The sequence below is a fragment of the Nicotiana sylvestris genome, chromosome 12, assembly GCF_000393655.2.
Source record: "Nicotiana sylvestris chromosome 12, ASM39365v2, whole genome shotgun sequence".
Taxonomy (NCBI): Eukaryota; Viridiplantae; Streptophyta; class Magnoliopsida; order Solanales; family Solanaceae; genus Nicotiana; species Nicotiana sylvestris.
This window is the reverse complement of record NC_091068.1, coordinates 102,645,537-102,673,345: the sequence shown is the minus strand read 5'-3', so window position 1 is coordinate 102,673,345 and position 27,809 is coordinate 102,645,537. Positions and strand designations below refer to the sequence as shown.

The 27,809-nt window shown below is 37.7% G+C and overlaps 1 protein-coding gene, 1 long non-coding RNA gene and 1 pseudogene across 9 annotated transcripts in view; 1 reads left to right on the top strand and 2 right to left on the bottom strand.

The window, feature by feature from the left end:
- The window catches only part of LOC104238299 (DNA-directed RNA polymerase I subunit 1), a 33,135-nt gene extending 22,002 nt beyond the window's left edge, over positions 1–11,133 (bottom strand). The window contains exons 1-4 of the mRNA XM_009792630.2: positions 10,884–11,133; positions 9,896–10,065; positions 4,951–5,110; positions 4,538–4,852 (exon numbers count right to left, since the gene is read on the bottom strand). Of these exons, the coding sequence (XP_009790932.1) occupies positions 4,538–4,852; positions 4,951–5,110; positions 9,896–10,065; positions 10,884–10,892 (654 nt within the window). The 5' untranslated portion in view covers positions 10,893–11,133. The remainder of the gene's footprint in view (positions 1–4,537; positions 4,853–4,950; positions 5,111–9,895; positions 10,066–10,883) is intronic.
- On the bottom strand, positions 3,726–3,786 carry LOC138884514 (U6 spliceosomal RNA; annotated as a pseudogene).
- A 9,155-nt stretch (positions 11,134–20,288) lies between the features above and the next one.
- LOC104240445 (uncharacterized) lies at positions 20,289–27,549 on the top strand. Of its 8 annotated transcripts, none has more exons than XR_714420.2 (5): positions 20,289–20,388; positions 20,485–20,664; positions 20,749–24,148; positions 24,473–25,101; positions 27,215–27,549. It is a non-coding gene; the product is annotated as an uncharacterized lncRNA (long non-coding RNA). The 8 variants fall into 8 exon arrangements; XR_714425.1 differs by lacking the exon at positions 20,289–20,388 and having other exon boundaries at positions 20,397–20,664; positions 20,749–20,866; positions 21,594–24,148; XR_714424.1 differs by lacking the exon at positions 20,289–20,388 and having other exon boundaries at positions 20,397–20,664; positions 20,749–20,866; positions 21,590–24,148.
- The last annotated feature ends 260 nt before the right edge of the window (positions 27,550–27,809 follow it).

Genomic DNA, 27,809 nt, shown 5'->3' with positions numbered 1-27,809 from the left:
CTAAGAACCGAAAAATCGAACCAAACCGAACCAAATCAACAACAATCAAACCGATGGTTTATATTTAATTTGGTTTGGTTTTGGTTTTAAAATTTTAAAAACCAATTAAATTGGTTTGGTTTTGGTTTTAATCAAAAACCGACCAAACCGAACCGTGAACACCCCTAGAGCCAACAATTGCATTGAAGGCACCTACCCGCTCTTCTTCTGATGTGTCTGATTCATCTGACTCATCCTCAACAGTTTGATGAGCATTGATCTTTATGTTTGGGCATTCATTGTTCCAATGTGCCCCACCGCAATGACGGCATTCTGAGGGAGGCTTTCTCCCCTGATTGTTGTTGATGGATGCAGCACCGTTGTTGCTGGAGGGAGGAGTCTTGGTTTTGGATGCACTCCAATCTCCCCCACTTTTACTTGGGCCACCATTGCTGGGATGGTTCCCGTTGAATCCCCCTCGACAGGCGGCTGGGGTCTGTCGTTCTGAGTTCCCAAGTGATAATCGCCAAGGCATTCTGCAGCTTGAATGGCCTTGGGCAGGGTGTCTACCTGTTGTCTTTGTAGTTCCATACGGGCATGAGGTTTCAAACCTACTATGAATGCGAAGAGTTTGTCTTTGTCCCCCATGTCGCGTATGTTTAGCATGAGTGCAGAGAATTCGCGCACGTACTCCCGCACTGATCTGGTGTGGCGGAGCTCCCATAGCTTTCTCCTTGCGTTGTATTCCACATTTTCGGGGAAGAATTGCAGGCGTATGGCTGCCTTCAGCTCATCCCATGTCTAGAGAGTATCTTCATCGGCCCTGATGGCTTCGTATTTGACCCGCCACCAAAGTTTGGCATCGCCCTGAAGATCCATGGCAGCAGTTGCTACCTTTTTGGATTCTTCCAAATGGCCCATGGCATCGAAGTATTGTTCGATGTCGAAGATGAAGTTTTCCACTTCTTTAGCATCCCGGGATCCGCCGTATGGCTTTGGCTCCGGTATCTTAAGTTTTTGTGGAATGGGGGTGAGGTTTGCTGCACCCCTAATGTGGTTGTCGCCTCCTCGAAGTAGGCTTTGTAGGGCAGCATTGACAACGTTGAGTTGGCCTGTCAAGTTGTCTATGGTTTGCTGCATGGCAGTTAGTCTGTCTGCCTCTTGTTCCCGGTGGGCGAAATTGTCGGCACGCTCCAGTTGGAGGTCCTCAAAGTTTCCATGAATATTGGCAGTTTCAATGGCTGCCGTTTGCCGATCATCCTCAGAGTCACGATTGATGTTTGCAATGTCATTTTCCGCCTACCGCATTCTGCGGTCCAGGTCGTCCAACCTTTGCACTAGGTTGTTGTTTTGATCAGGCACCGTATCTACGATGGGTCGTAATCGGTCAACCGTCTCTTCTAGGGATGCTAGGCGCTCCCCATGATTCACCATGGTCAGAAATTGTGGTAATGGCAATGCGTTCCCTCGTCCGATGTCGAGCCTGGCTCTGATACCAACTGTTATGCGGCGCCTTCCTGATGTTCTTTGGAAGGGCAACGTAAGGCTAAACAACCGATGTCAGTGCGGTTGTTGTCCGCTAATGAGGTCCCCTCCGCACGCTAGACTAGATTGTCAGTGCCGTGCGGGAAAACCAATGTCACGAGCAATTGCGGAAGCTGAGAGAGAATTGAGTTTTGAATGATGATGATGATTTTATTGATGAATGAAAGCTGATTACAAAAGATGCGGTGTCGAGGGGGAGAGACACCAGTACAGAAAATTGATTGCTTGAAAATGTTTGATTGCTTGATCCCCTTAATAATGCTTAAAAAAATAAACCAAAGTTACATGACTTGTCCTAATAAAGCTGTAGAAGCACACTGAATAGAAATGATGTAAACTAGCCTATAATTACAATGAAAAGGACTTAGTTTATTACAATGTAGAAACAAGTCCGATGGCAGCAACTTTGTCTTGCGGGTTAGGGTCTGCGCGCGCGGTGCTGTTAGCGCGCGCGACACTTGTTGTGTTTGCCTGAGGCTGGGCGCTGGTGCTTGGCATCAGGGTCTGTGCGCGAGGCGCTGCCAGAATGGGCCTGCAGCTGGGCGCTGGCGAGGCATCAGGATCTGCGCGCGCGGCGCTGTTTTCATTGGCCAGCCGTTGGGCACTGGCGAGAGGCATCGGTGGGGCGACAGAGGCGCATGCGCGCTTGTCACTTGGCGCAGCCAAGACCACGTGGCCGACCATGGCGCTAGGCATTGTGAGGCTTGCTAGGCCGCCATGGGGCGCGGCCAAGGGGTCATGGGGCGTGTCTGGAAAGCAGCCCATGACAGAACTCATGCTCAACCAGAATGATAGCAGGATGGACAATAGTACTTTGAAAGTTCACAATCAAAAAAGTAAAGTACTAGTAGAAATGGAGAAATAGTCACAATTAGAACATGTTAATAACAAAAGTTTATCCAAATAAAAAAGCCCCCAGGGCTTCAGTCTGGTGGCAAGAGAGCAGCTTGTGATTTGTGGGTTGGGCACACGTCCCAGGTGTGAACCATGCCGCAAACAAAAGCCTGGTATTTAAGTGGAGAAGGGTAAAAGGACGGGCTTATTATCCACCGAGTGTTCAAACTGCGCGTCACTGGTCCTTGGGATTTCTTGATTATCAAGAAAAAGTTTATCCAAATAGAGAATGTTAAGTTGAACATGTTATAGGAAGCTGCAATTATGGAAACTTGCAGGACGGCTAAAGCAACACTTGCAGATATAAACAAATAAATTATGCAATATAGACTGAGAAAAAGAACAGTTGTCAAGCTATTTAGTTCTTCACCTATTGAACACGGTTTTCTTTTTTTTTTTCTGTTTGTTGTACTTTCACTGGGGAGGCTGATAGCTTTACCAGGGAAAGAGGACTTATGTTCTGGGTTTGAATAAACACCTCTTTGACCACCACTAGATTAACATCTCACCAGTCATGCTCTCCAGGTTAACAACCTTTTTCAAATCAGTAAAAGGTAAAATTTTATTAAAAGAACTGTCAGCCAGTACCAAGATGATACTGCAGCGTTACAAAATTAGCCGACTGGAAGCAGATCCCTCAAACCTGAAGGGAATCTAGGAAATCCAGCATTATATCAACTGAAAAATCAAAAGAGGCACTACACCATAACTTTAGATTCCGAATACATCTATTTTTAACAAAACTGATATTCTCCTTGGTTCCTTTAAAGCACCTATAATTTCTTTCAAATCGAGTCATACTTACCACACAACCAAGTCGCCTTCTGCTTTTTCCTAAAAGGTTGTCCTTGTCAGCTGCATAAAGCTTGCTTGATGTTGGCAGGTATCACCTGGTGAATCCCCATACAAGTTCAAGAACATACACCATATTTGCCAAACAAACCTGATATGCAATAGTAGATGATTCACTATCTCCCATTTTTCTACAAAAGTAGCACCAGCTGCAAAGATTAAATCCCCTTCTTTGCAAATTTTCCTGCCTCAAACATGCTTCATGTGTTGCAATCCACCCAAAGCAAGAAACTTTGCTTGGAGCCTTGGTTTCCAAATAACTTTCAAAGGCCACACACCATCATTTCCAGACAATTTCTTCAACAACAGCTTACAACAGGAGCTCGCAGAGAAAATTCCATCCTTCTTTCCTAACAAGAAAAGTGAATCCCTTGCGAACTATCTACCACAATACCTTCTGCAGCATTTAGTAGAAGTCCAACTCTTTCTATTTCACATTCACAAAAAATCCTTCTAAGAATTTGGACCATTTCTTGATTTGTGTGTCATCCTTGCACAGGGGCCATGCTAATCTTAAGTTCTTAACAGCCTAGTGTACATGTAATAAAGCTTTTATGAAACTATTCATATCTTCAATTGGTTTCTCCCAAGGCAAAGAGGTGGGAAAATGGTATTGACTTAAGGAGTATTTATTTGAAGAGCTGAGAGATATAGAATTAGGAACGGAATGCTGGCTTGAAGAGGTAAGAGAGATTGTATTTCTCTACCACATGTTTACTTGAAAAGGAGTAAATAATGGTGTGGCCCAACAGTATATCAGGCAAGAACGAAGAGTAGACGATCATGGGAGATCAGAGTTTGAATCAACCGAGGCAAACAAGTTATTTCCTTCCATCTACTTAAACTAAACTTTAATGGGCGGAGTTACTCGATACTTTTCCAGGTGGAAGGATGCAGCACGCGTTGGACAGTCAAGGTACACGCAAGGTGACCTAGAAACTAACGCCATCCCCCAAAAGAGAAAAAAATTGGTAATTCTTCCGCAGAACCATGAATGGCTACACACTACGAATTTCCCATATGTACCTACGTGCTGGATTTGTTTCAGAGCACTGTCGGCAATAAAATGATATGGCATGCTATTTTTTAGAAAATGATACGTAAAGCTTAGGACAAAAAGCATCTATTCTATAACACAATCAATACTTCATTTGGTAATATCAGAAACTCATACAACATGACATCCAAGAAATCTGAACAATGCATCTTTTTTAAAGGGAATCTGAACGACGCATTAAAGAGACCAATGTGATGCAATGAGACATACCATATGAAACCGTCCAAAACTCGGTTTATTGATCTTTGGATTTTTAGTTTCACAATTGCTACATTTCTCAGATTTCGTCTTGAGAATTCTATCGATAACTGCCATAGCTTCAGTAAACTGGAAATTGTCCCAAGATGGCCTCTTATTGTACTCAGAACGATCTTGCAATTTCAAATCATCCGTTGTACATGACATATGGCTCCCTTCACTTTCCTCCCGATCAGCAGAGTTATCAGGAGAGAGAACATCCATGGTTTTGGGCCCAATAACGTCACCCTTTGCGATTAACTCTAATTCAGAGACACACTTTTCAACCTAACTCAGAAAAGAAACGTAGATTATTAGTAAGGAAAATATATGGCAAAACAAGTGCTAAAGGGAAGAACTAATAATACTTTCATAAAAAGACTTACCTCTTCTTTTGATGCCCTAAAATGAAAGCAATAAAAGCATGTTCTTTGCAGAAGATTGTGCAGCATATTGAAAAGCAGGGGATTGAAGACCGGCGAAACAAGTTCAATATGGCCACAGTGACCAGGGCAGTGAACTGTACCTTGACCACATGACTTACATCTGAACAGGTCATTACATAGCGAAATCAACAGAAAGACATAACAAAGAAAAAGCATCCAACAGAACAAGAACAAATTATTTTTTTTTTAGAGGGTAACGTTTTTTGTATATGCATATATTAACTGGACCAAGGTACTACAGTCCAAAAAATTGAGCATAACAAGCTACAAACATTTTCCATGCGCAAATATATTTCTCAAATATATTAACTTAATCAAAAGACAAAGAGTACTATAATTATCAAAATCAAATCATTACACCAGCACTCTAGCATAGTGTGGCACTCAATAGAAATTACACTTCCCAATCAAATTTGGGTTTCCATGGAAGGAAATCCAAATAGTTAACAGGTGCTATATGTGTAAAGAGGAGGCAGAAACTATCAATCATCTATTCCTACGCTACGGAGCTGCCACACAGTTGTGGCAATTATTCTTGAACATTTTGGGAAGTAAATGGGTGATGTCAAGCACTACTCCTGAGTTACTGTCTTGCTGGAATAGAAAGGGGCTATCAAAGTAAATGAAGAAAGATTGGAATACAATAACAGCAGCTATTTGGTGGCACATATGGAAAGAGAGGAAGGACAGGAGAACTCATTCTTGAAGATCAAATCAGACTGCATGTTGTCGATATTTTTTGGGTGTAAATATGATTGGATAGATGATAGTGAAACCCTGCTAGAATTCATAGATTCTTTTGTATGGACAAATAGGGTTTCTTTTTTCTCTCTTTGGTTATTTTCTGGGATGTAACAACAGCACTCACTCGTCTTTTGATATCTATAATACCTTACCATTTCTCAAAAAAAAGTTAAACAGCGTCTAAAACTACTGCATGGGCAATAAAATTTATCCTCCTCTACTAGTAAAGAATTGCAATTGCATTTGCAGTAAAAAGATTATCTAGTAGTGAAAAGTAGGTGCAACTCCTGGCGGTGTTTACTGTGAACTCTTATTATAGAGAACTTATTAAATCTGTCTCAGAGATAGAGACAGTGTGGCCTTGGACCATGTTTATGACTATTTTTGCTGTACAAAGTGTTATTCCTGAGAAGTTCAGAGAATTGCTAGAGTGTTGGAAGTCAATATATGACGGGAAGTATAAGAAGAAGATCTGGATTACTATTCCATTGTGCATTGCATGGACAATTTGGATAGAGAGAAATATAAGACGCTTTGAGGGCAAAAGTGAGCAGCTTCAAGTGGTGAAGTTTAGATGCATTCAAAATTTGTATTATTGGAAGAATGGGAAAAGTGTATTTAATTTCCAGGATTTGCTAGACTTGTTAGATTTTATAGAGATGTGATGTTTCAAATCTAGATTTTATGTACTTGATGCAGTATTTTCTTGATACTGCTATTTCATAAAAAATTTACTTTATCAAAAAAAAAAAAAAAAAAAAAAGCGCAACTCCTGGTGGTTCTGAAAAGGCTGGCGGTATAGGTATCTGAACACCTATCCAAGCCATCCCACTATCATCACCAGGTAGGGTAACTTTTAGAAACCAAAACAGCAATTACTTAACAACCACAAAAACCTCCAAATCTTAGAGGACAAATCTACAAACCCATTACTTGGACAGAGTCAAGGAATACAGTTTCCGAAGAAAGTATCTTGAAACCCAAATTGCCTGGACAGGAAACTAGGTATGTACCGTGCTATTGTTTACCATTCTCAAGCATCCTCACTAGGGCATATGCTCTTGAAAATTACATACCAAAGAATATTTTGCTACATCTAGACAATGAGAAATAGTAAGTCCCCTAACATCTAGTTCATCCAAAAAAGGTACACAGGTATGACTTCTAAATAGAACATAATTCAACATATAAAGCAGCATTTTCTGAGTAATGCAATCAGTTACCTATGGCCTACACCATTAAGAACATAAGCTTGTCCAAGTCTATAACTGTGTGCTACTGGATGAAGGAGAATTTGACAAAACATCTCTCCTAAAGGGAAGCAAGGCAATTGAACTGCATAAAAGCCATGCAAATTACTTCTATCTTATGGCAACCATCAACCTTTGAAGTATACATTTAAATATGAATATATCAACTAAAGTTGGAGGCCTTCCTTCAAAGCTCACTATCCGAGAATCATAGACATGAAGAAAGAATGGGTTGAAAGGCTTTTCTCCGCGGAGCAAGCTGAGGAAGTCATTAAAGGATGTGAAGGAGAGAAGACAAGCGCGGATGGCTTTAATATGGCTTTCTAAAAACATTGCTGTTTCATGAACTGATGCGACTGAGACTATTAACTTCTTTCATCAGACTGGAGTATTTGTTGAGAGATTCAATGCCTCCTTAATAGGATTGATCCCAAAAAAGGAAGGAATTGATCAGTTAAAGAACTTTAGACCTATTAGCTTGATGGGGAGCTTTTACAAAATCATAGCTAAATTACTGACCAAAAGATTGAAGAAAGTAATCCCTAAATTAGTGACTGACACACAGGTGGCTTTTGAGAAACGTAGATAATCACTGGCGTGGTTCTCATTGCCATGAATGCCTAACACTTGAGGGGAGACGCTGATATTATGTGCAAATTAGGCATTGAAGAAGCCTTCGACCATGTAAATTGGTCGTTTCTGTTGAAGATTTTGAAAGGATTTGGTGAAAAATGGGTTAGATGGACTATTTTTTGCATTTCAACATTAAGGATTCCAGTGATTATAAATGGAGCCCCGGAAGATTTCTTCCCTTCCTATAGGGGGCTAAGGCAGGAAAAACCCTTAATCACCGTTCCCTCTTTATTTTGGTGATGGAAGGACAAGTATATTGTGCAACGCAATGTCTTTGGGTTGGATTAGAGGCTTCAGAGTGGGCTTGGATACACAAAGGATGGTATCACTCACATACAATATGTGGATGACACCCTTACACTCTGTGATGCTGAGGAAAGACATTCAAGGTTGAGGAAAGACATTCAAGGTACCTAAGGGTGATGCTCTTACTTTTTTAGGCTGTTTCAAGATTGAGGGTTTATACAGCGAAAAGCTTTCTGTTCCCTGTCAACTTAATTTGGGATGCCAAGTGGGAAACCTCCTCACTACATACCTTGGAATGCCTCTAGGGTGACTATGTATAACCAGTATAAGGCTCACTCTGTATGGCATAGCATTATTGATAGGTTTAAGAAGAGTTTGGCAATATGAAAAATGCAATATCTACTCATTGCAGGTAGAGTGACTCCGATTAATAGTGTACGTGATGCACTCCCTTCCTATATGATGCCATTGTTTCCAATCATAAGCAAGGTAATGCTTGCCTAAGACAAATTGAGAAGGAACTTCTTATGGAAGGCAACAAAGAAAGGAGGTCCTTCCACCTCATAAAGTGGGACATAGGACAAGATAAGAGGAGGGCCTCGGAATCGGAAACTTGAAACTTCACAATAATAGGTTGCTGCTAAAGTGGCTATGGAGATATAGCAAGGAGGACAGTAATCAATGGTGAAATGTCATCTCTTGTAAGTAGGGGAGAAATAGAGTCTGATGCACTCAGCTGTGAGTTCCCCTCATGAAGTTGGGGTATGGATTTATGGTTACTTTTTAAGGTCAATACAGAGATTAAAGAGGGACTGAAGGAGTACAAGATTTTGGTAGAATGCATGGATGGGTCCACACCCTTAAAATTAGATTTCCTGACTTATTTAACTTGGCTGTGGATGCAGCGGCAATTAGTCAATGTAGAAGTGGAGACGCATGGAACCTTAACTTCAGGAGACAGTGTTTCGACCAGGTAGTGGACAGATTATCTCTGCATCCAAGAATTAGAATAGGTGCGCCGGAATTTGGAGGAGGCTGACTCACTCACCTGGAAACAGCAGAATAGGGGTTATTCTCCCTCAGCTTATGCTACAAGTTGCTAAACAGTGGGACAAACAACTAAAACGAGTGGCCCTGGAAAACGATATGGAAAACAGGAGCTCATATAAAATTAGATTCGGCTGCCCCTGAGTCAAGAGATTCTTCTCCCTAAGTCACATTCTTGCAATCACAGAACCAATTTTCCTATCACAGAAAGATAGCTTGCTTTATGTAGGTAGCAGCCTATGAGCTTGCCATACCCAAAATAATTTCCAGATAAAGGGATAACTTCATCAAAAAAATCCAGAAAAAAAGGGAGATCTTCGTGCAACAGATGCTTTTTGTGCAACACAGAAGAGGAGACCAACAATCATTTGTTCCTACATTGCAGTGTTACGAGGCAGTCATCGGGCTGTTCTTCAATATTTTTGGACACCATTGGATTATGTCACAGTCAATCAGAGAACCATTGGATGATTGGTGGAAATGCAGCCTTCATAGGTACTTAATAAGTATTGGACGACTATTCCAGCATGAGTCTGCTAGGTATTGGTGGGAAGAAAAGGATTTAAGGAGCTTTTATGACAGAGCTAGATTAGTCCAGATTCTAAGATATAGATGTTTAGGCCTGTTAGCATCTTCCTGTAAGCTACAAGATGTGTCTGATGAGAACAGCAAGGTTGATTTTGTTGACTCATCACAGGAGCACAAGGGGAGCCCCTTTGCCTTTTTTTTTTATATAGGGGAGCCTCCCATTTTTGTGATGTCCAGCACAAATTTTGTGCTCAGCTGCTTTCTGTTAATAGTATTTAACTACTGATCAAAATATATATACACACATCAATTGACCTATTAAAACAAATGTCAACTTATGATTAATACTAACAAAATTTACAGAAACTTACATCAATTTATTTATCTAAACAAATATCAATTTATGATTCAAGGTAACAAAATTTACAGAAGCTTACTGAGATCTCTCACTAAGGGGACCCATTGCTGGATCGTAAAGCCCACCAGGCAGTGGTCCGCCTAATGTATCAAGCAAGTTAGGGCTTGTGACTTTTACAACACTATGCTTACGAACTTCTTCATCCGTCATAAAACTGAAGTGAACCGCCTCAACGGCCTCTGATGCACCCTATAAAAGCAGCAACCGTTCTTGTTACATAACCACAAAAGAATATACATCCAAAATACATGTAGCCTAAAGTATTTTTCAGACAAAGCAGGTAATGTTACTGATAGTATACTATCACCCTATTTGCACTTTGGGAATTAGTGGGAGATTATAAGTATAACAAATTAGTTACATGGAGCATTTACATGAAGCTAACATGTTTCAAACAGTAGAGCTAAGTGGTCAATAAAGTTGGGACGAACCATGGAAGACCAAGATTTGAATTAAAAAACTAGGTAATTTCTTCTCATCTGCCAAATTCTTGGTGAATAGAGGGAAGGTGAGAGGAGCAACTACCAGGTGTAGGTAGGGGTAAGTTGACCGGACACCATATTATCAAAAAATAAACAAATAATAAATATTACATAAGTGGTGGAGCTAGCTCGGAGAAAGAGGGTTCATTCAAATCCCTTTTTCTGAAACTTATACCGTGCAAATAGGTTAAAAATTAGTTTTTTGAGTTATATATAAGCTGTTGAATCCACTGAGGAAAAATTATAAGTAATAAAGTAGCAAAGAAGGTTCAAAAATCCTTTAGGTCATGACTTCAAATTCTTGGTGTGACATATTTCGAATCCTTTTTATATAAGATCCTGGCTCCACCACTGGTATACACAGCTCGTAACTTCAAATTCACTAAAAATTATGTTTAATCGTTGAAAAATCATTAAGAAAAAAGGATACTTAAGCATAAAGATACCATTGATTCTGCCGGAGAAAGAAAAATATGAGGAGAGGTTCGGCAAAAAAATCAAAAGTTTGAAAATAAAAAGAGATACCTGAGCCATCTTCAAATTCCAGTTGGAACAGATTAAACTTCAGTATTCAATCCCAACTTAGGGCAAATTTAAGCTTGTGTATATTTGAGCTGGAAGGGGTGAAGCAATACTTGTATGAGAAAAACAACTAAACCCACGTCTCTCCCCGCCGTAGAGGGAGGGAAATTGACGGATGTTTTTTTGTACTTTTATTTGGCTTGGAGGCTGTGGAGGAAGTTTTGAAGAAAAAAGGGGTTTAAGACGAAGGGTTTAGTAGCAACTAGCAACAGTAGTATTAGTATTTCCTTTGCTGCTTTAATAAATAAAAATAAAAACCTATTTCCACTTGTCCAGTCCTCACTCGTTTTCTTTGTTCTTTGTCCTTTTTCCTTTTTCTTAAATTTTCATTTAAATTTAATGAATCCTTTTATTTGTTGAAATATTTTGTACTTCTTACCTTCCTAAAAAAATGACATATATACCTTCGAAAAATCAAAAGAAAAAGAAAATCTCATTGCAAGAAAATACTTTTACTACCATATCGAAGAAAAGAAAATATAAATAGAAAAAGAGTAGATAAAATAATATCTCATGCTCAAATAAAAATACCTTAATAAAGATCTAATATATTTTATTTACTAAAAATTATTTGTTACTTTTTAGTGATCTCTCGTGGAAACGATTTATATAACTAAAATAATATTGATAATGAACTACGAAACAAAATATTTTGTTATAGAAACAATATTTGTTTCCTGAAATAGAAAATAATTCATGATGTGGAGAAATAGGTCTGCTTATGATTTGAAAAAAAATTACTCAATTGATGAGTGTGAAAAATTTTGTCCTATGTTGACACCAAATAGATGAATACTAGACGTTTCTACTTGCATATATAAATTTTGTTGTCATTTAACTAACATTTAATGGTATATTTTCTCACATTATTTTGTGAATTGTAAGGTCCAGTGCAGAAAATGGGTGCAAGTGATTTTGTTTGTTTGGGTATATAAAATATTTCAACTTTTTTTACCAAACTCATAAGCGGCCTCTTCCTTACACTTGTCTGATTCTTTTTTTTTTAAGTGATTTATTTCGGTTGGTCTTAATAGTTCTACATAGCTCAGATTTACTGTAATTTATTTGTTTAAGTCAATTACTAAATTTTCTCATCTATTAATTTCTTGTTAAACTTATTGTATACGGCTAAAATCGGAGAGTCCGATTTTAGGATTATTATGACACTCATAAGCCCGTCTCCAGAAGGCTCGAGGCACAACTCGATGTTCGATTCTGAGGGTTCCCTATGTTCGACCTCGGGGTAGTGCAAATCAGTGGCTATGAGGGGCAAGCGGGAAATTCCCAAGGCACGTGGTTAGAGCTGACCAGGTCTACTAAACTAGTACAAATCCGTACCATAACATTAAATGGTTGTACCAGCCGTTTATCTTTGTAATAAATGCACCTGGACTATGTTGGGATTCCCCCTCCTAAACGACCCTTATCATTTTGTAAGATATATGATATTCAATACAAGAACAAGAACATTCTTTGCTCTCTAATTTAAATATTTTGCGTTGTCTTTCCTTTGATTTATCGCTTACATTTATTGTATTTCATTGATTGTTCCTCATTTATTACTCATCATTGATTATAAAGAGCCATCATTGAAACCTTTGGAACTGTTAGTCCTTCATCGACCATCTCCAGTCGAGCTCGTTCGCTCAACCTTGAGGCCTAGCTTAGGCCAGTCCGAGACCCCGATTCGCAAAGGAGAGGAGAGGAACATTCGAAGTTAAGAAGCAGAACAGAAGAGCTCTTGCAATAGAAGAGCTATTTTGCAGCAGTCAAATTAGGTAAACCCATTTATTTTTTAATAATCTATCTCATTTAATTCTCATATTGTCACGACCACAACCCCGGTCATGATGGCGCCCAACATACTGCTAGGCAAGTCCGACCATTCAACAACATTATCCCAAATTCTTATTCAGATTATAGATAAATATCACAGAGAATTTACTAAGTCATCACTTTCAAGTGTATAATTAATAATAAAATCTGCGGAAATTCAACTAAAATACCACACCATAGCCCAATAGAATCCGGTGTCACGAATATGAGCCTCTAATACAAAATATCCACCTATTACAAGTCTGTCTAGGAAAAATACGGAATAAAAGATAGAGATAGAGGGGAGAGATCAAGGCTGTGAACGCCATGCACGTACCTCAATACTCCCGGATACTGCCTGCTCAGCTAAACAATTCCTCACTTAGCCTGTGGTGTACCTGGATTTGCACGCAAGGTGCAGGGAGTAATGTGAGTACTCCAACCCAGTGAGTAATAAACATAAATAAAGGTTGAGAATAAGAAATCGTGGAAAAATACAAAGTAAACTATAACTGGCAGTTTAGAACAACAAATAGTGAAGCAACAAATCAATTAAATCAGAGTACCAAATACTGAGACAGGTATAACCGATAAAAACAAATGCATGAGTGCAATGCAATGCATATGATGGTACACTCTAGTACCCACTGCGACGTGCAGCCCGAGCCATCCATTTATTTATCGTCGACGGCGCTCACTGGGGGTGTGTGCAGACTCCGGAGGGGCTCCTACAGCCAAACGCAATATCAAGCCATCTCGTGGCATCAAATCTAGGTCCTCGGCCTCATATCAATCTCAGTATAATCACCCAGGCTCTCGGCCTCAATATCAATGTAATCAACTAGGCTCTTGGCCTCAATATCAATATAACACTACTGCGGCGCGCAGCCCGATCCATGCTCAGTCCAGAAATCATCATAAGCCCCTTGGGCATTTGTAAAACAGTACTTCTCAGTCCGAAATATCATTTAGAAATATTATTTAAGTTTTCAAATCTTAGAAAGATGGCTGAGTTTGCAAAACAATATTTAAAACCTTGGACTGAAGTCAAATGATATGCAAAATATGCGAAAGCAGTGATATCAATCTCTGAAGGATTCAAATAATTGGCAAGAAGCCCAAATGTAACAATTAAATCCAAGTAAGGATGATTCTCAATTTAGTTCAAGTAGAAAACACGGTAAAAACATCTCTCGGGACGGACCAAGTCACAATCCCCAACGGTGCTCTACCCCACGCCCGTTATCCGGCGTGCAAGTCACCTCAATATAGCGTTACGATGTGAAATTCCGGGGTTTCAAACCCTCAGGACATCATTTACATCAATTACTCACCTCAAACCGGCTACTTCTTTAGCTCACGACGCCTTTGCCCCTCGAATTGGCCTCCACGTGCGTCGAATCTTTCCAAAATCAGAACGAATATGTCATAATATGATAAGGGAACAAAGCCCAATCAAAACAATCGAAAAATACCAAAATTCTCGAAATTAGCAAAAACCCGAGCAAAATACTACTCCACTATGCCTTTTCCTCTCAAATCGACCTCCGAATGCCTCGAATCTAGCCACAATAATTCGATTCAATCAATAAAAATTATAGGAATTAATTACATATGGAATTCTACACTTTCCATTAAAAATCCGAGATTGCACTCAAAATTCGCCAGTGGGGCCCGCGTCTCGGAATCCGGCGAAACTTATAAAATCCGACAACCCATTCCGATACGAGTTCAACCATACCAAAATTATCAAATTCCGACAACAACTCGACCTCCAAATCTTAATTTTTTTTATTTTTTGGAAGATTTTGCAAAAATCTTGATTTCTTCCATTTAAATCTGAATTAAACGATGAAAATACCATGGATATATGTAATATAAACACTTTCAAGTATAGGACACTTACTTGAGTTGAAATCGTGAAGAACACCTCAAAATCGCCCAAGAACCGAGCTCCAAAAATCCCAAAACGAAAATGAAGAAATCAGCATTTTTGGTCCTTAAGTTTCTGTCCGTCCGTCACTAAAAGTCCACGAGAGACAGCTTTACCAGTCATATTCAATCGATCATAACTTTCTGTACAAATGTCCGAATGACAAATGGTTTAAATTTCTGGAAACTAGAATACATGGGCTACAACTTTCATGTTTTATACATTTTCCGATTCCATATATATTTCGAGATATAAGCTTCCAAATTAGCCTCCTCGCATCAGAAATTTCTGGGAAATTTCAAAACAGCCAAGATGCTCATATAACGTCATTCCTATGCGGATTCTCAACACATAGCAATTTCTCAAGCCGTCTCACAACTCACACGGCACAATACATTACTACGCGAAATATCTGACAACGCAACATCAACCTAACTACTCCTCCATGAGGACCGCGTTACTAAAATGCACACATCTGGCCTGATATAGAGCCATTATTCACATTAAATCTATCCACCAACTGCAAGCTGATTCTGATCACACTGAACTAGTCTGATAACCTTTTAAATGTCCATAATAACTCCTATTTTTCTCATAACACACAAGAACAACCATCACAATCGGAGTAATCCTCCCCAGTTTACAACCCAATAAGCCACGTGCCCTCCAGGCATGAATCTTCAATTTAACGACACCATCACAAACTTCATACTTGGTTTACATCTTTAATCAATCAAGTGATCACATGCCACACTTATATAATCTTCCCGTGGGACACACTCCCACAACCTACCACAACAATATCTGGAGCGTACCTCCAAACCACCGGTCGCACTAACGCTGAAGAGCGATCAAGAATCATTAACCAGGACGCAAAACCCTTTTTACAAAACACCGATCTTAGGTGACGCTGAAGACAATGCCAACTTACCGTAAACATCGAAACTTATCTCTTGCTCATCCGAGCTCATGACATCTTGTCAAAAATTTTCCTTCACTCGTGCCATTCTCGGCCCAATTTCCACAACCAGAACTAATTCACCAGCATGCATCAAATCAGAACTAACATAGTACATAACCGCACAATCCGCTAACCAATAGCAAGCTCCCCAACTTGGCTCGAAGCCATAGATCACAACACACTATACTCATAACGCATATACTCCATTGTTGCCTCAATACCATAGTGAGGTTAAACTCAAATCCTCTGTAAGCTTGTGTAAACACATTTCATCTAGTACTTCAACTCTTTGGCAATCTCGCAACAGTTAAACTCACTCTCTTAAGTGAACCAAAAATTTCAAACTTCAACACTTACAATTCATTTGCACATGAGATCTTCTGTCATTCACATGAGGATCACACCGCTTCAGCATACTTCACGGGAGATAACCCACCCGCTTCGCCTCAATATAACATTTTCGTATACCTTCCACCGCCATAAGCATTACGCAGTCACTTGATCTTTCTAAGTCTGTACTCATACTGCAACATGAAATTTACTTCACTCCCAACTAGGAGACATGAAAAGATTCTTCACACGCCCATAACTCGGGCTATAACTTGAATCACGATGGACTTCAAGCATCTATTAGTTCTTCCATCATTCAGCAGACCCTTCTCGTCGCTTCCAAATCATATAGATACGCCTCGCAGTACTAACATACTCATCACATAGCCACAACCATCATTTCCACTAACAGGGACACTACCGAACATATAAGTTCAAAAACACTTGTTCACACAATCAGCACCTCGGCGCTCCCGCCATAGGCAAAGATCCAACCTCAAGTCCTCCAGACTGGCCCACCATAAACTCACAGAGATAACACCTCGCCCCTCGATCGGGGAATCACAAGCCATCGAGGCACATCTGATACTGAGCGCACATGTGCGCATACGAACGCGTGGAAGGAATTTCAAAAGTTTCTTTTCAAGCTGAATCAAGGACGCACGATAAGAATTCAAGAATGTGAAGTTTTCCTAAAGGTTCTGAAGCCTCTCGAGGATAAATACAGACGTCTCCGTACCGATCCGCGAGACTCTACTAAACCGGCTCATAACTCGCGAGACCAATTAACCTAGGCTCTGATACCAACTTGTCACGCCCCCAACCCCGGTCATGATGGCGCCCAACATACTACTAGGCAAGCCCAACCATTCAACAACATTATCCCAAATTCTTATTCAGATTATAGATAAATATCACAGAGAATTTACTAAGTCATCACTTTCATGTGTATAATTAATAATAAAATCTGCGGAAATTCAACTAAAATACAACACCATAGCCCAATAGAATCCGGTGTCACGAATATGAACCTCTAATACAGAATATCCACCTATTACAAGTCTGTTTAGGAAAAATACGAAATAAAAGATAGAGATAGAGGGGAGAGATCAAGGTTGTGAACGCCATGCAGCTACCTCAATACTCCCAGATACTGCCTGCTCAGCTAAACAATTCCTCACTTAGCCTGTGGTGTACCTGGATCTGCACGCAAGGTGCAGGGAGTAATGTGAGTACTCCAACCCAGTGAGTAATAAACATAAATAAAGGCTGAGAATAAGAAATCGTGGAAAAATACAAAGTAAACTATAACTGGCAGTTTAGAACAACAAATAGTGAAGCAACAAGTCAATTAAATTATAGTACCAAATACTGAGACAGGTATAACCGATAAAAACAAATGCATGAGTGCAATGCAATGCATATGATGGTACACTCTAGTACCCACTGCGACGTGCAGCCCGAGCCATCCATTTATTTATCGTCGACGGCGCTCACTGGGGGTGTGTGCAAACTCCGGAGGGGCTCCTATAGCCCAAGCGCAATATCAAGCCATCTCGTGGCATCAAATCTAGGCCCTCGGCCTCATATCAATCTCAGTATAATCACCCAGGCTCTCGGCCTCAATATCAATGTAATCAACCAGGCTCTCGGCCTCAATATCAATGTAATCAACCAGGCTCTCGGCCTCAATATCAATATAACACTGCTGCGGCGCGCAGCCCGATCCATGCTCAGTCCAGAAATCATCATAAGCCCCTTGGGAATTTGTAAAACAGTAGTTCTCAGCCCGAAATATCATTTAGAAATATCATTTAAGTTTTCAAATCTTAGAAAGATGGCTAAGTTTGCAAAATAGTATTTAAAACCTTGGACTGAGGTCAAATGATATGCAAAATATGCGAAAGCAGTAATATCGATCCCTGAAGGATTCAAATAATTGGCAAGAAGCCCAAATGTAACAATTAAATCCAAGTAAAGATGATTCTCAATTTAGTTCAAGTAGAAAACACGGTAAAAACATCTCTCGGGACGGACCAAGTCACAATCTCCAACGGTGCTCTACCCCACGCCCGTTATCCGGCGTGCAAGTCACCTCAATATAGCGTTACAATGTGAAATTCTGGGGTTTCAAACCCTCAGGACATCATTTACATCAATTACTCACCTCGAACCGGCTAGTTCTTTAGCTCGCGACGCCTTTGCCCCTCGAATTGGCCTCCACGTGTGTCGAATCTATCCAAAATCAGAACGAATATGTCATAATATGATAAGGGAACAAAGCCCAATCAAAACAATCGAAAAATACCAAAATTCTCGAAATTAGCAAAAATCCGAGCAAAATACTACTCCACAATGCCTTTTCCTCTCAAATCGACCTCTGAATGCCTCGAATCTAGCCACAATAATTCGATTCAATCAATAAAATTATAGGAATTAATTCATATGGAATTCTACACTTTCCATTAAAAATCCGAGATTGCACTCAAAATTCGCCAGTGGGGCTCGCGTATCGGAATCCGGCGAAACTTATAAAATCCGACAACCCATTCCGATATGAGTTCAACCATACCAAAATTATCAAATTCCGACAACAACTCGACCTCCAAATCTTAATTTTTTTTATTTTTTGGAAGATTTTGCAAAAATCTTGATTTCTTCCATTTAAATCCGAATTAAACGATGAAAATAACCATGGATATATGTAATATAAACACTTTCAAGTATAGAACACTTACTTGAGTTGAAATCGTGAAGAACACCTCAAAATCGCCCAAGAACCGAGCTCCAAAAATCCCAAAACGAAAATGAAGAAATCGGCATTTTTGGTCCTTAAGTTTCTGTCCGCCCGTCACTAAAAGTCGTCACTAAAAGTCCACGAGAGACAACTTTACCAGCCATATTCAATCGATCATAACTTTCTGTACAAATGCCCGAATGACAAATGGTTTAAAATTCTGGAAACTAGAATACAAGGGCTACAACTTTCATGTTTTATACATTTTCCGATTCCATATATATTTCGAGATATAAGCTTCCAAATTAGCCTCCTCGCATCAGAAATTTCTGGGAAATTTCAAAACAGCTTTACTAGCCCTTATTCAATCGATCATAACTTTCTGTACAAATATCCAAATGACAAATGGTTTATATTTCTGGAAACTAGAATACAAGGACTACAACTTTCATGTTTTATACATTTTCCGATTCCTTATAGATTACGAGATATAAGCTTCCAAATTATGCTCCTCGCATCAAAATTTTCGAACATTGCTGTCAAAAATCCAGCAAGTTAAATTGGCCTAAAAATGGCCCGAAACCATTCCGAAACTCACCCGAGCCCCTCGGGACTCTAACCAAGTATGCCAACATGTCTTAAAACATCATCCAAACTTGCTCCAATCATCAAAATACCTCAACTAACACTAAAATCATCGAATTACATCGAATTCAAGCCTAAGTTCTTCTAAAACTTCCAAAACACGCATTCGATCAAAAACCCAACCAAACCATGTCCGAATGACCTGAAATTTTGCACACACATCACAAATGACATAACGAAGCTACAAAAACTCTCAGAATTCTATTCCGACCCTCGGATCAAAATCTCACCTATCAACCGGAATTCGCCAAAATACTAACTTCGTCAATTCAAGCCTAATTCTACACCGGACCTCCAAAATTACTTCCGAACACACTCCTAAGTCACAAATCATCTCCCAGAGCTAACCGAATCGTCGGAATTCACATCCGAGCCCTCTAACTCATAAGTCAACGTCCAGTTGACTTTTTCAACTTAAACCTTCTTAAAAGAGACTAAGTGTCTCAATTCCTTTCAAAACCTTTCCGAATCAACTCGTTCACACCCAACACTGATAATGAAGCATAAAGAAATAGGAAATGGGGAAAACGGGGCGGTAACTCACGAGACGACGGGTCGGGTAGTCACACATATTTAATTGAAGTTTATTAATTTTACTCACTATATTGGTTTTTCTTTTCTATTTTTGAGTCCAAGTAGGTCGGCCAAGTTACCTATGCAAGCCATATTATTATGTAATTTTTGTAGCTGAAAATTCTTTTCTTTTCTTATTGTTCTATTTTTATTCTTGTCAGGTACTTTATATATTGACAAATTTTTCACTAATATGTGATTCTTTTTTATTCATAAAAATATAATATATATATATATATATATATATATATATACGAATTATTTTACTTTCAATGTAATATTAATGTCAACAATATGAAAATCTTAAAATTCGACCTCAAGAATAAGTCTACTTGCAGATAAAATTATTTAATCCAGTTTATCATTCCTCAAAAGGAACTGAAGCTTCATGGTGAGCTATATTTTACTACTATTTAGAAGCGGGAGTTAGCAGCTCTTCGTCGTCCTCTCAGGGGTATTTAAGAAATTTCGTTTAGAGATATTCTTACTTTGACCTGGAAAACTTGCGGTGCTCTGACAGTCATCTCTCTTGTGAACGGGTGGTTTACAGATACCTACTCTCCTGTTGCTTCCGCCAACGTCTTCCCCGTTAATCTGCAGCGTACCTATCTCGAAGCATGTTTGATGATTCCCCTCTTCTGTCGTTGTTGAAGCCAATGGATTTTGAGTCAAAGTTCTATAAAGTTACGCGTAGGTTAATTTTACACAGAGGCTATTTCGAAATCCCTAGGTAATCTTACTGACGCTCTATCTCTTCTCATTTTTCCCTTCTCTTGTCATTTTACCTTTAATGTGTCTATTTACGTCTGGTTAGTGGTTGGGCTTAAATTTGATCATTGGAAGGTTATGGTGTTATCGGTGGCTGAAAAGGGGAAATAGAGTGCTTCTTCCATGTTTGTTGGCTGAGTTTGGACCCTAAAAGAGACTAATAGGTAATGTAAATTTTGCTTCTGATTTTTCCTTGTATTTCTTTGTCAATTAGATAAAAATCAGACCGTTCAATTGCCCTCACAATTAACAGTATGAGGGTTTTCCTATTTAAAATAGATACTAAGATATAAGATGATGTAGAGGCATTCTTTTGCTTATCGTTGCACATTCTTGCTCTGCATAACTTTCTTTTGAAATAAAAGAAGTCACAATATTATTTACCCCATGTAAGCGATTGGTTTTCATATTGCTTCTCCTGAATGGACCCAAGTTATATTTTTTTGATAGGTCTAAGTGAGTCACAAGTTTATACTTATACAGGCACTCGTGATTGATTGTACATTGAATTTTGCTCTCTATCTTTGCTTCTTTTTCCTTTATTCTTCTTCTGTGTTTCTCTATTGGAGAATTCCTATTTCACAATCAATATGAACAGAGTCGTGTCTAAGAAGTATCTTACTTCTGCACCTAAGAGTTGCCTTGTTGCTCCCAACAAGGTTGAATCCAGTTCAGGTGTAAATGCATCTTTTGGTGTGTCATTGTGGGTTTTTTTGAAGTGTTTGTGCAGTATGTCATCTATTCTTCTTGTGTGTATCATCTTTCTATTTCAAATATCTTGTTTAAGATAAAATTGTTAAACTTCTTGCATTACTGATTTTTAATTGTGAAACTATGACTACTCAAAAGAAAATATCAGTCTTATAATATGCTTTGCTGTGGTGAAGTCAGTCTAATTGATTAACTACCTCTTCGGGAGCTGCATTCACTGGTGCAACAGCATTCAGGTATTTTGTTACATAATGAAAATAACAACTGAAAAATTGTGGGAACTAGGAAATTTTGCTGCATTGTAATTTTTGAGGTTTGAAAATTGTTTTTCACATTGAAAACATTAGATTTCTGTCTTCCTCCTTTATTAGCATCTCGGAGAGAAAGAAGAGGAAGAGAAGAGGAAGTACGATGAAAGAGTATGAAATAAGTTGCTCGTAGCGATTGCGATAGCTTATTTGGTACAATATTTGTGTCTTGAAACAAGATGTACATGACAGTTTTTAAAATGGGAATAGCTATTGGATTGTAATAGTAGCGTGCCCATGCTTTCTATATCTAAGCATAAAACATGCGCTGAAAAACGTTAAGAATTAGTTTACACCTAAATGCTCAAAATCTTATTGTTTTAGATACTAAAATCTACCAAGATCAAGTAAAACGGTGCAAGTAACAAATGAACCGAGTAAAGTAATAGAAATAACAGTAAATAGAAAACTCAGATATGGAGAGAAAGAAAGGGAGTCGTTTCATTATTGTTCTGCTGTCCAGTCCAAGATGCAAGGACCCAAAGTCAAGACCTAAAGGTTGTCACAATATGCTCTGCTCAGAGGCAACACATAGAAAGTTTTTTATTCTTTGATTTCTAAATTTCAGTTTCCAACATCATTAAGTTTGCCAAAAAGTAAGTCGACCGAGCTAATCGTATTGTGAACTAAATCATCAGAAAGGAGCATCCATGCATCTAGAAAGTGCCGAGTTTAATTTCTTGAAAACTTGAAAGTGCTTAGATAAGAGTCTGAGTTATAAGGAGCATCCATGAGAATGTTTATCATTTTATTTCAATAGTGAGTTGATTAACAACGTAATCCCTGTCATGACTCTCTTACTCTCACTCTGCATAATAGACTCTTATTAGACCAAACTTCATGATAGAATATTGGACTCTACTGTGTATGTGTTATTTTGGAATTTAGATGGAGCTTCAAGAATGAGAATTCTCTTCTTAGAGAAATGCATATCTTTTTTAGAGAATAAATTAAATGCTTCACTTTATTTTAGAAAAACTAATTATTTATCACCTATATTTCAATACAGCTAAAAATCTTACTCTTTTTAGGATACACAACCTATTGTGACTAAGAGATATGGAACTAATTTTTTGAGTTTCTTGTTTCTTAAGTGATTGAAGAGACAAATTTGATGTTATACCCGTTCAGATGACTAACATTTTACTTTGAACATGCTATTGTAAAAAAGTTGTTATTGTTAATGAGATTTCAAAGTTGGCTATAGCTTGAATAATCTGTAATCTGTGTTGAAAACCCCGAAAAAGGGCTAGATAGAGATAAACCAGAAACGAATATAGGAAAAAGAAGGAAACAACATTAGCAACTTCAGTTGCAAGAATAATAATCATATGGCATTTCACATATGATTGCTCACAGACAAGTTAAGATAATCTAAACTTCAAAGAAAACAGAGAAGGAGGGAGTTTGCAACTAAAGGCTAAAGATTTATAAAGTCGATCATCTAAATTTAAAGCATTCAAATGGAAACAAAGTATGTTTAATGAGGGGTGAGATGTATGCAAATAAAGAGGAAAATTTTGAAATTTTTTTAGAGCATTCAAATGGAAATAAATTATGTAGATTAAGGGCATAGTCCTCTGCATTTGTAGTAAAATAGTTCTCTGGTGGAGAAGCACCATGGTATCGTAAGCAAGCATATTGTATACTGTGGATGCATATATATGTCGGATGTCACACATGCATTGAATTTTCTTTTTTCCACAGAATCTGCTTATGCTTGAGGAATTCAACAGCAGTTGCAATTATAATGGTTTCCAGAGTTTTCTGCAAACAACTAGCGTATAGAAAAAATGACTAAATTGTAGTTATGTAACATGTAAGGTTACAAATGTAGAAGACACTTGGGATCTTGTGCAATATTAGAAACACATTCTTCATTTGTCCAATATTTTTAAAAAGTATAGTGATTCTCCTTGACACTGTTCACATACAAAGTGATTAAAAGTTTAACATAATCATGTTTCTTTGGATGTGGACTGAATTTTTTTGACAGACAGATGAAACCAGAAATACGAGAGGCAGAGTACTCTCAATGGATAAATCTAACCATGTCGATTTTGCATGTTTTCACATTGTGGTTCGACTCTTTCTCACTCTTTTGCATATGACTATGTTTTTGCTCTCTTATCTTGTTCTGTTATGTGGCTGCTATTCACAAGAGTTCATCACTGAAGCCTCATATTTCAGGGATGTGTAGCCCATCAGTGTAATTAAACTGACTGTGCACTAATTTATATACTCTGACAAATCCTCATTATTAACACAGTATTTTCGTTTGTTGAACTCTCTTCATCAGTCCTTTAATTCGCGGGGAAACAAAAGAGAAGAGACTCCCAAATTGGATTGCTCATATTTTGTGCCTGGGATTAATTGAAGTTGGCGTACTTTTTTGCTACTCATAGATGTCGTGTACCGAGCTAAAAGGTGATTCTTGAGCTGCTTCATACCACATTTGAACTCTACAGTTCGTCTAAAGTTCTTTCTTGAATGTTATTTGCTCACTTTCCTGTTTTCTCATTTCTTTGCTATAGTGCAGTGTACTCTCTTTACGGCTTTGACCTACCATTGTTTAGAAAAATCTTAATCTACCAATTGTGAAGCCATTTTTCATCGAAGTTGAAATAAATGACTTTATTTTATTAGATCACAACATCATTCTGTCATCTGCACTTAATAGGACAGAGATTTGATGTATAGCTGTTTTCTTTGTAATATTTTATTCTAATGCAGTTGTACTCTTGCTAACAGGAAGAAAAGAAGAAAAAGAAAAAGATTGTGTTGGAACATATACAAATAATATATCAGAATATTACATGATGGTTTGTATTACGGACATGTGCTAAGACTTATTCTACTTTTACATTTTTCAGAATAACTTGTTGTCTCGGTTATAAGGCAAAAAACTCTGCTTCTGCAGAGCACACAAATTTATCAGGGACCTAATACAGCTTGTAGAATAGCATTTCATTTCAATTTGACTTTTAATGCAACTTAAAAGTTAATCAACTGTGTTATTAGTTCTGCATCATTTTGAATCAGGTTGTATGGATTTTGTTCAGATTTGATTTACGGTATGTGAAGAAAAGTTCTTTACGTTGTTAAATAAAAAATTAATAAGGTCCTCGGGCCCGGGCTCAGCCGGGCCATCTCTAACTAGTATATTATTTATATATAGAAAAGAGAAGTTGGTCGACCAAGGACAAAATTGACATTTTACCTTGCCATTTTATTTTTCCCCTATTTCTATCTTTAACAGTGCTCACTATTTCGACACAAACAAACGATATGGGTCTAGAAACATCTCTCCTCTATTCCATCGAAACTTAGGTGAACTCTTTGAGTTCTCCTTCTTCAGAATTTGAAGAAAATCATTTCGGGTATGATTCTCTCACAGTTTTTGCTCCAATCTTTTTTTTTTTTTTTTTCTGTCTTCTTCTTCTTCTTCTTCTTTTTGGAGATCTCTTAACAATTTCCTATTTCATGGGTGAATTTCCTTGGCTGTTATTATTCCATGGCGACATAACATTCTTTATTTTTGTAAGCAGTGATTGGTACTTTCACTATACTGTTTACGATGTATTGTAGTTAGTAAAGTTAACTCACTATAGAAGAATGTGAATTTAAAATGGATATCTTTTTTTGCTCAATTTTAATATGCCAAAGTTTAATTTATCCTTTGTTAATGAAAAAAAGTTATATTCTTTAGATTTATTTAATTAAATGGTCATCTAAGTTATGAAAATGATATAGTAATGCTACTTTTGTATTTTTTTTGATAGATTTATTTCTTATATTGCTTTTTGTTCACGAGAAGACATGCAGTAACATAGTTGTGAACTTGTGATCCTTTTATATGTCAATAACTTGCTGATCACACGGATGATGACAAGATGGTTGAAGAATCTAGGAGGTACTACACTAAAATTTCAAGATAAAAGATCTAGGAGAGTCGAAATTCTTCCTTCGAATTGAATTTGCCGGGTTATAATAACAAATCTGATGTATCAACACATGTATGCTATCATAAATCTTAAAGCTGAGATTAGAACAATGAGATTACAGATTAAATTGACGGTATCATACAAAACTAACAGGTAATCCTTTAGAGCTCAAGTTGAATTTCGCAAGTTCTAAACTTGACGAGCCTACAGGAAACAGTGTAAGGTTCTATAGAATGCTGGAGTTACCATAGATTGATTGGCATAATTGTTATAGTCATAGTGTATAATTGTGTTGTCGAGTATTAGATTGTTACACAGTGTATAATAATTGACATGAGGTTGTTTCTTTTGTTTATTTAAGTTGATAGATGTAGTAGTGCGGGACATATATTTGTTTTTCCCATTTTTTTTCTGCAGCTTTTTCCAAAGAGCTAAAATACATAACTTGTCAGAAATATAGAAGCTTCCATTCTTGAGAAGTTACAAATGAATATGGAACGAGACCACAAACTCTGAACATTTTCCCATCTCAGCCCGTGCATATCAACAGTTAATGTTGGCTTAAACTTGCTACTCTCGGAACACGTTATGACTTCGCCAAATAGCTGCATCGTGGTTTTCTTTTCTTTTTTTTTTTTGCTACGCTAATTGTTATACTCCGTCCACCACATTCGTCTCTTGCATTCTATTATATACATAGTTGAGATCAGTGGGATAGAGATGCTTCCTGAATGGTTCAAAGAAGTCCAACTTGAGAGACACTCTGATACACTAATTGCAAGCAATAAGAAACAACATGGACATTATAATGCAATTTTTTGTCAACTCAGTGATGCTGGCTTGACATATTATGATATCTTATTCATGAATAATTTCACAATGAAAAAGTTACATGACTTGATATATGCTAAATGCTGAATATAGTGATCCCTGCCGGCTGCCGCTAATAAAGTATGACTTTTCATGGTTGTCTGTCTTCAAAATAAGAGTCCAACAGTAGGGCGCTTTAATGTTATTGGCTAATGTAGCATCTGGATATATGTATGTATCTGGAAATAATGATGATTGCATATTAAGATTATTTTGATAAATTATTGACTTCACTTAAAGATTCTTGAAGCTCAAAGCAAAAAGAACTCATCACTTTTTTGACTTACCGAATTAGAATATCTTTGACTTAGATTCTTATGATAGACTTGGAAACTTTGCTTTATGACGCAAGATCTGTCGTCATAAAAACTTGAAGATGTGTCTTCCACTTATGTAATTTTTGTACTTTTTGTATATTTATTTGGTTATTAATCTTTTTCAATAAAATTCAATTTATTTGATATATTTTGGAACATATCAGTAGAGCCTCTAATTTGCATTTTCACTTTCTTTTTTACAGTAACGTTTATGATGCTTCTTAAATGGATTTTCTTTCAATACTTGTACAAAATCTCTTCTTCGTGGAAATTATAAGCTATTTCCCAATAAAGGATAAGTATTAGTTTCTAACATTCAAACTTTTTCAAGATTTTTATGTTACTATATTGTTGATATGCAGGACTTTGAATGAGTATACATGTGATGGTACAAAATACTAAAGGGGATTAGCTTTTATGAAAATGAAAGATTTTCGACTTCGATGCTAATCGATTCAAAGGACCAATTCCTCCCAAGCTTGGCAATTCTCCAACCATTGTAGAAATATTATGCATTTTAAGTGTCTCTTACTGTTATTGTCATTGTATGTGGATGTCCCTTTATAGTCTCAGCTAAATATGGTTTGTCATTGTTCACTGATTCAGATTGATTCCCTAAGTTCAAGCGTATGTGACGTAGCTTGATTTTTAACTTTTATGATTGGGAAGTAAAATGCTTTATTCTTTGTTTTCCTAAGTGTTAGACTTCTTAAAATTTTGCGTGGTTTCTATGACTGCGTAGCAAAATGCTTCATTTCTTTGTTGTTCCCCAAGCATTACACTGCTTCAGTTTTTGCTCTTAAAGTTTGAGACGTTTGATTTACATGGCCTGCATTAGGCTTTTTAAGTTTTTGTATTTTATGTTTGAGACTTTTTATTTTTAAGAACTTAAAAATATACATTACCTTGTAAATAAATGATGTTTGATACTTTTGAAGTTATTTTACAGCCCAAATC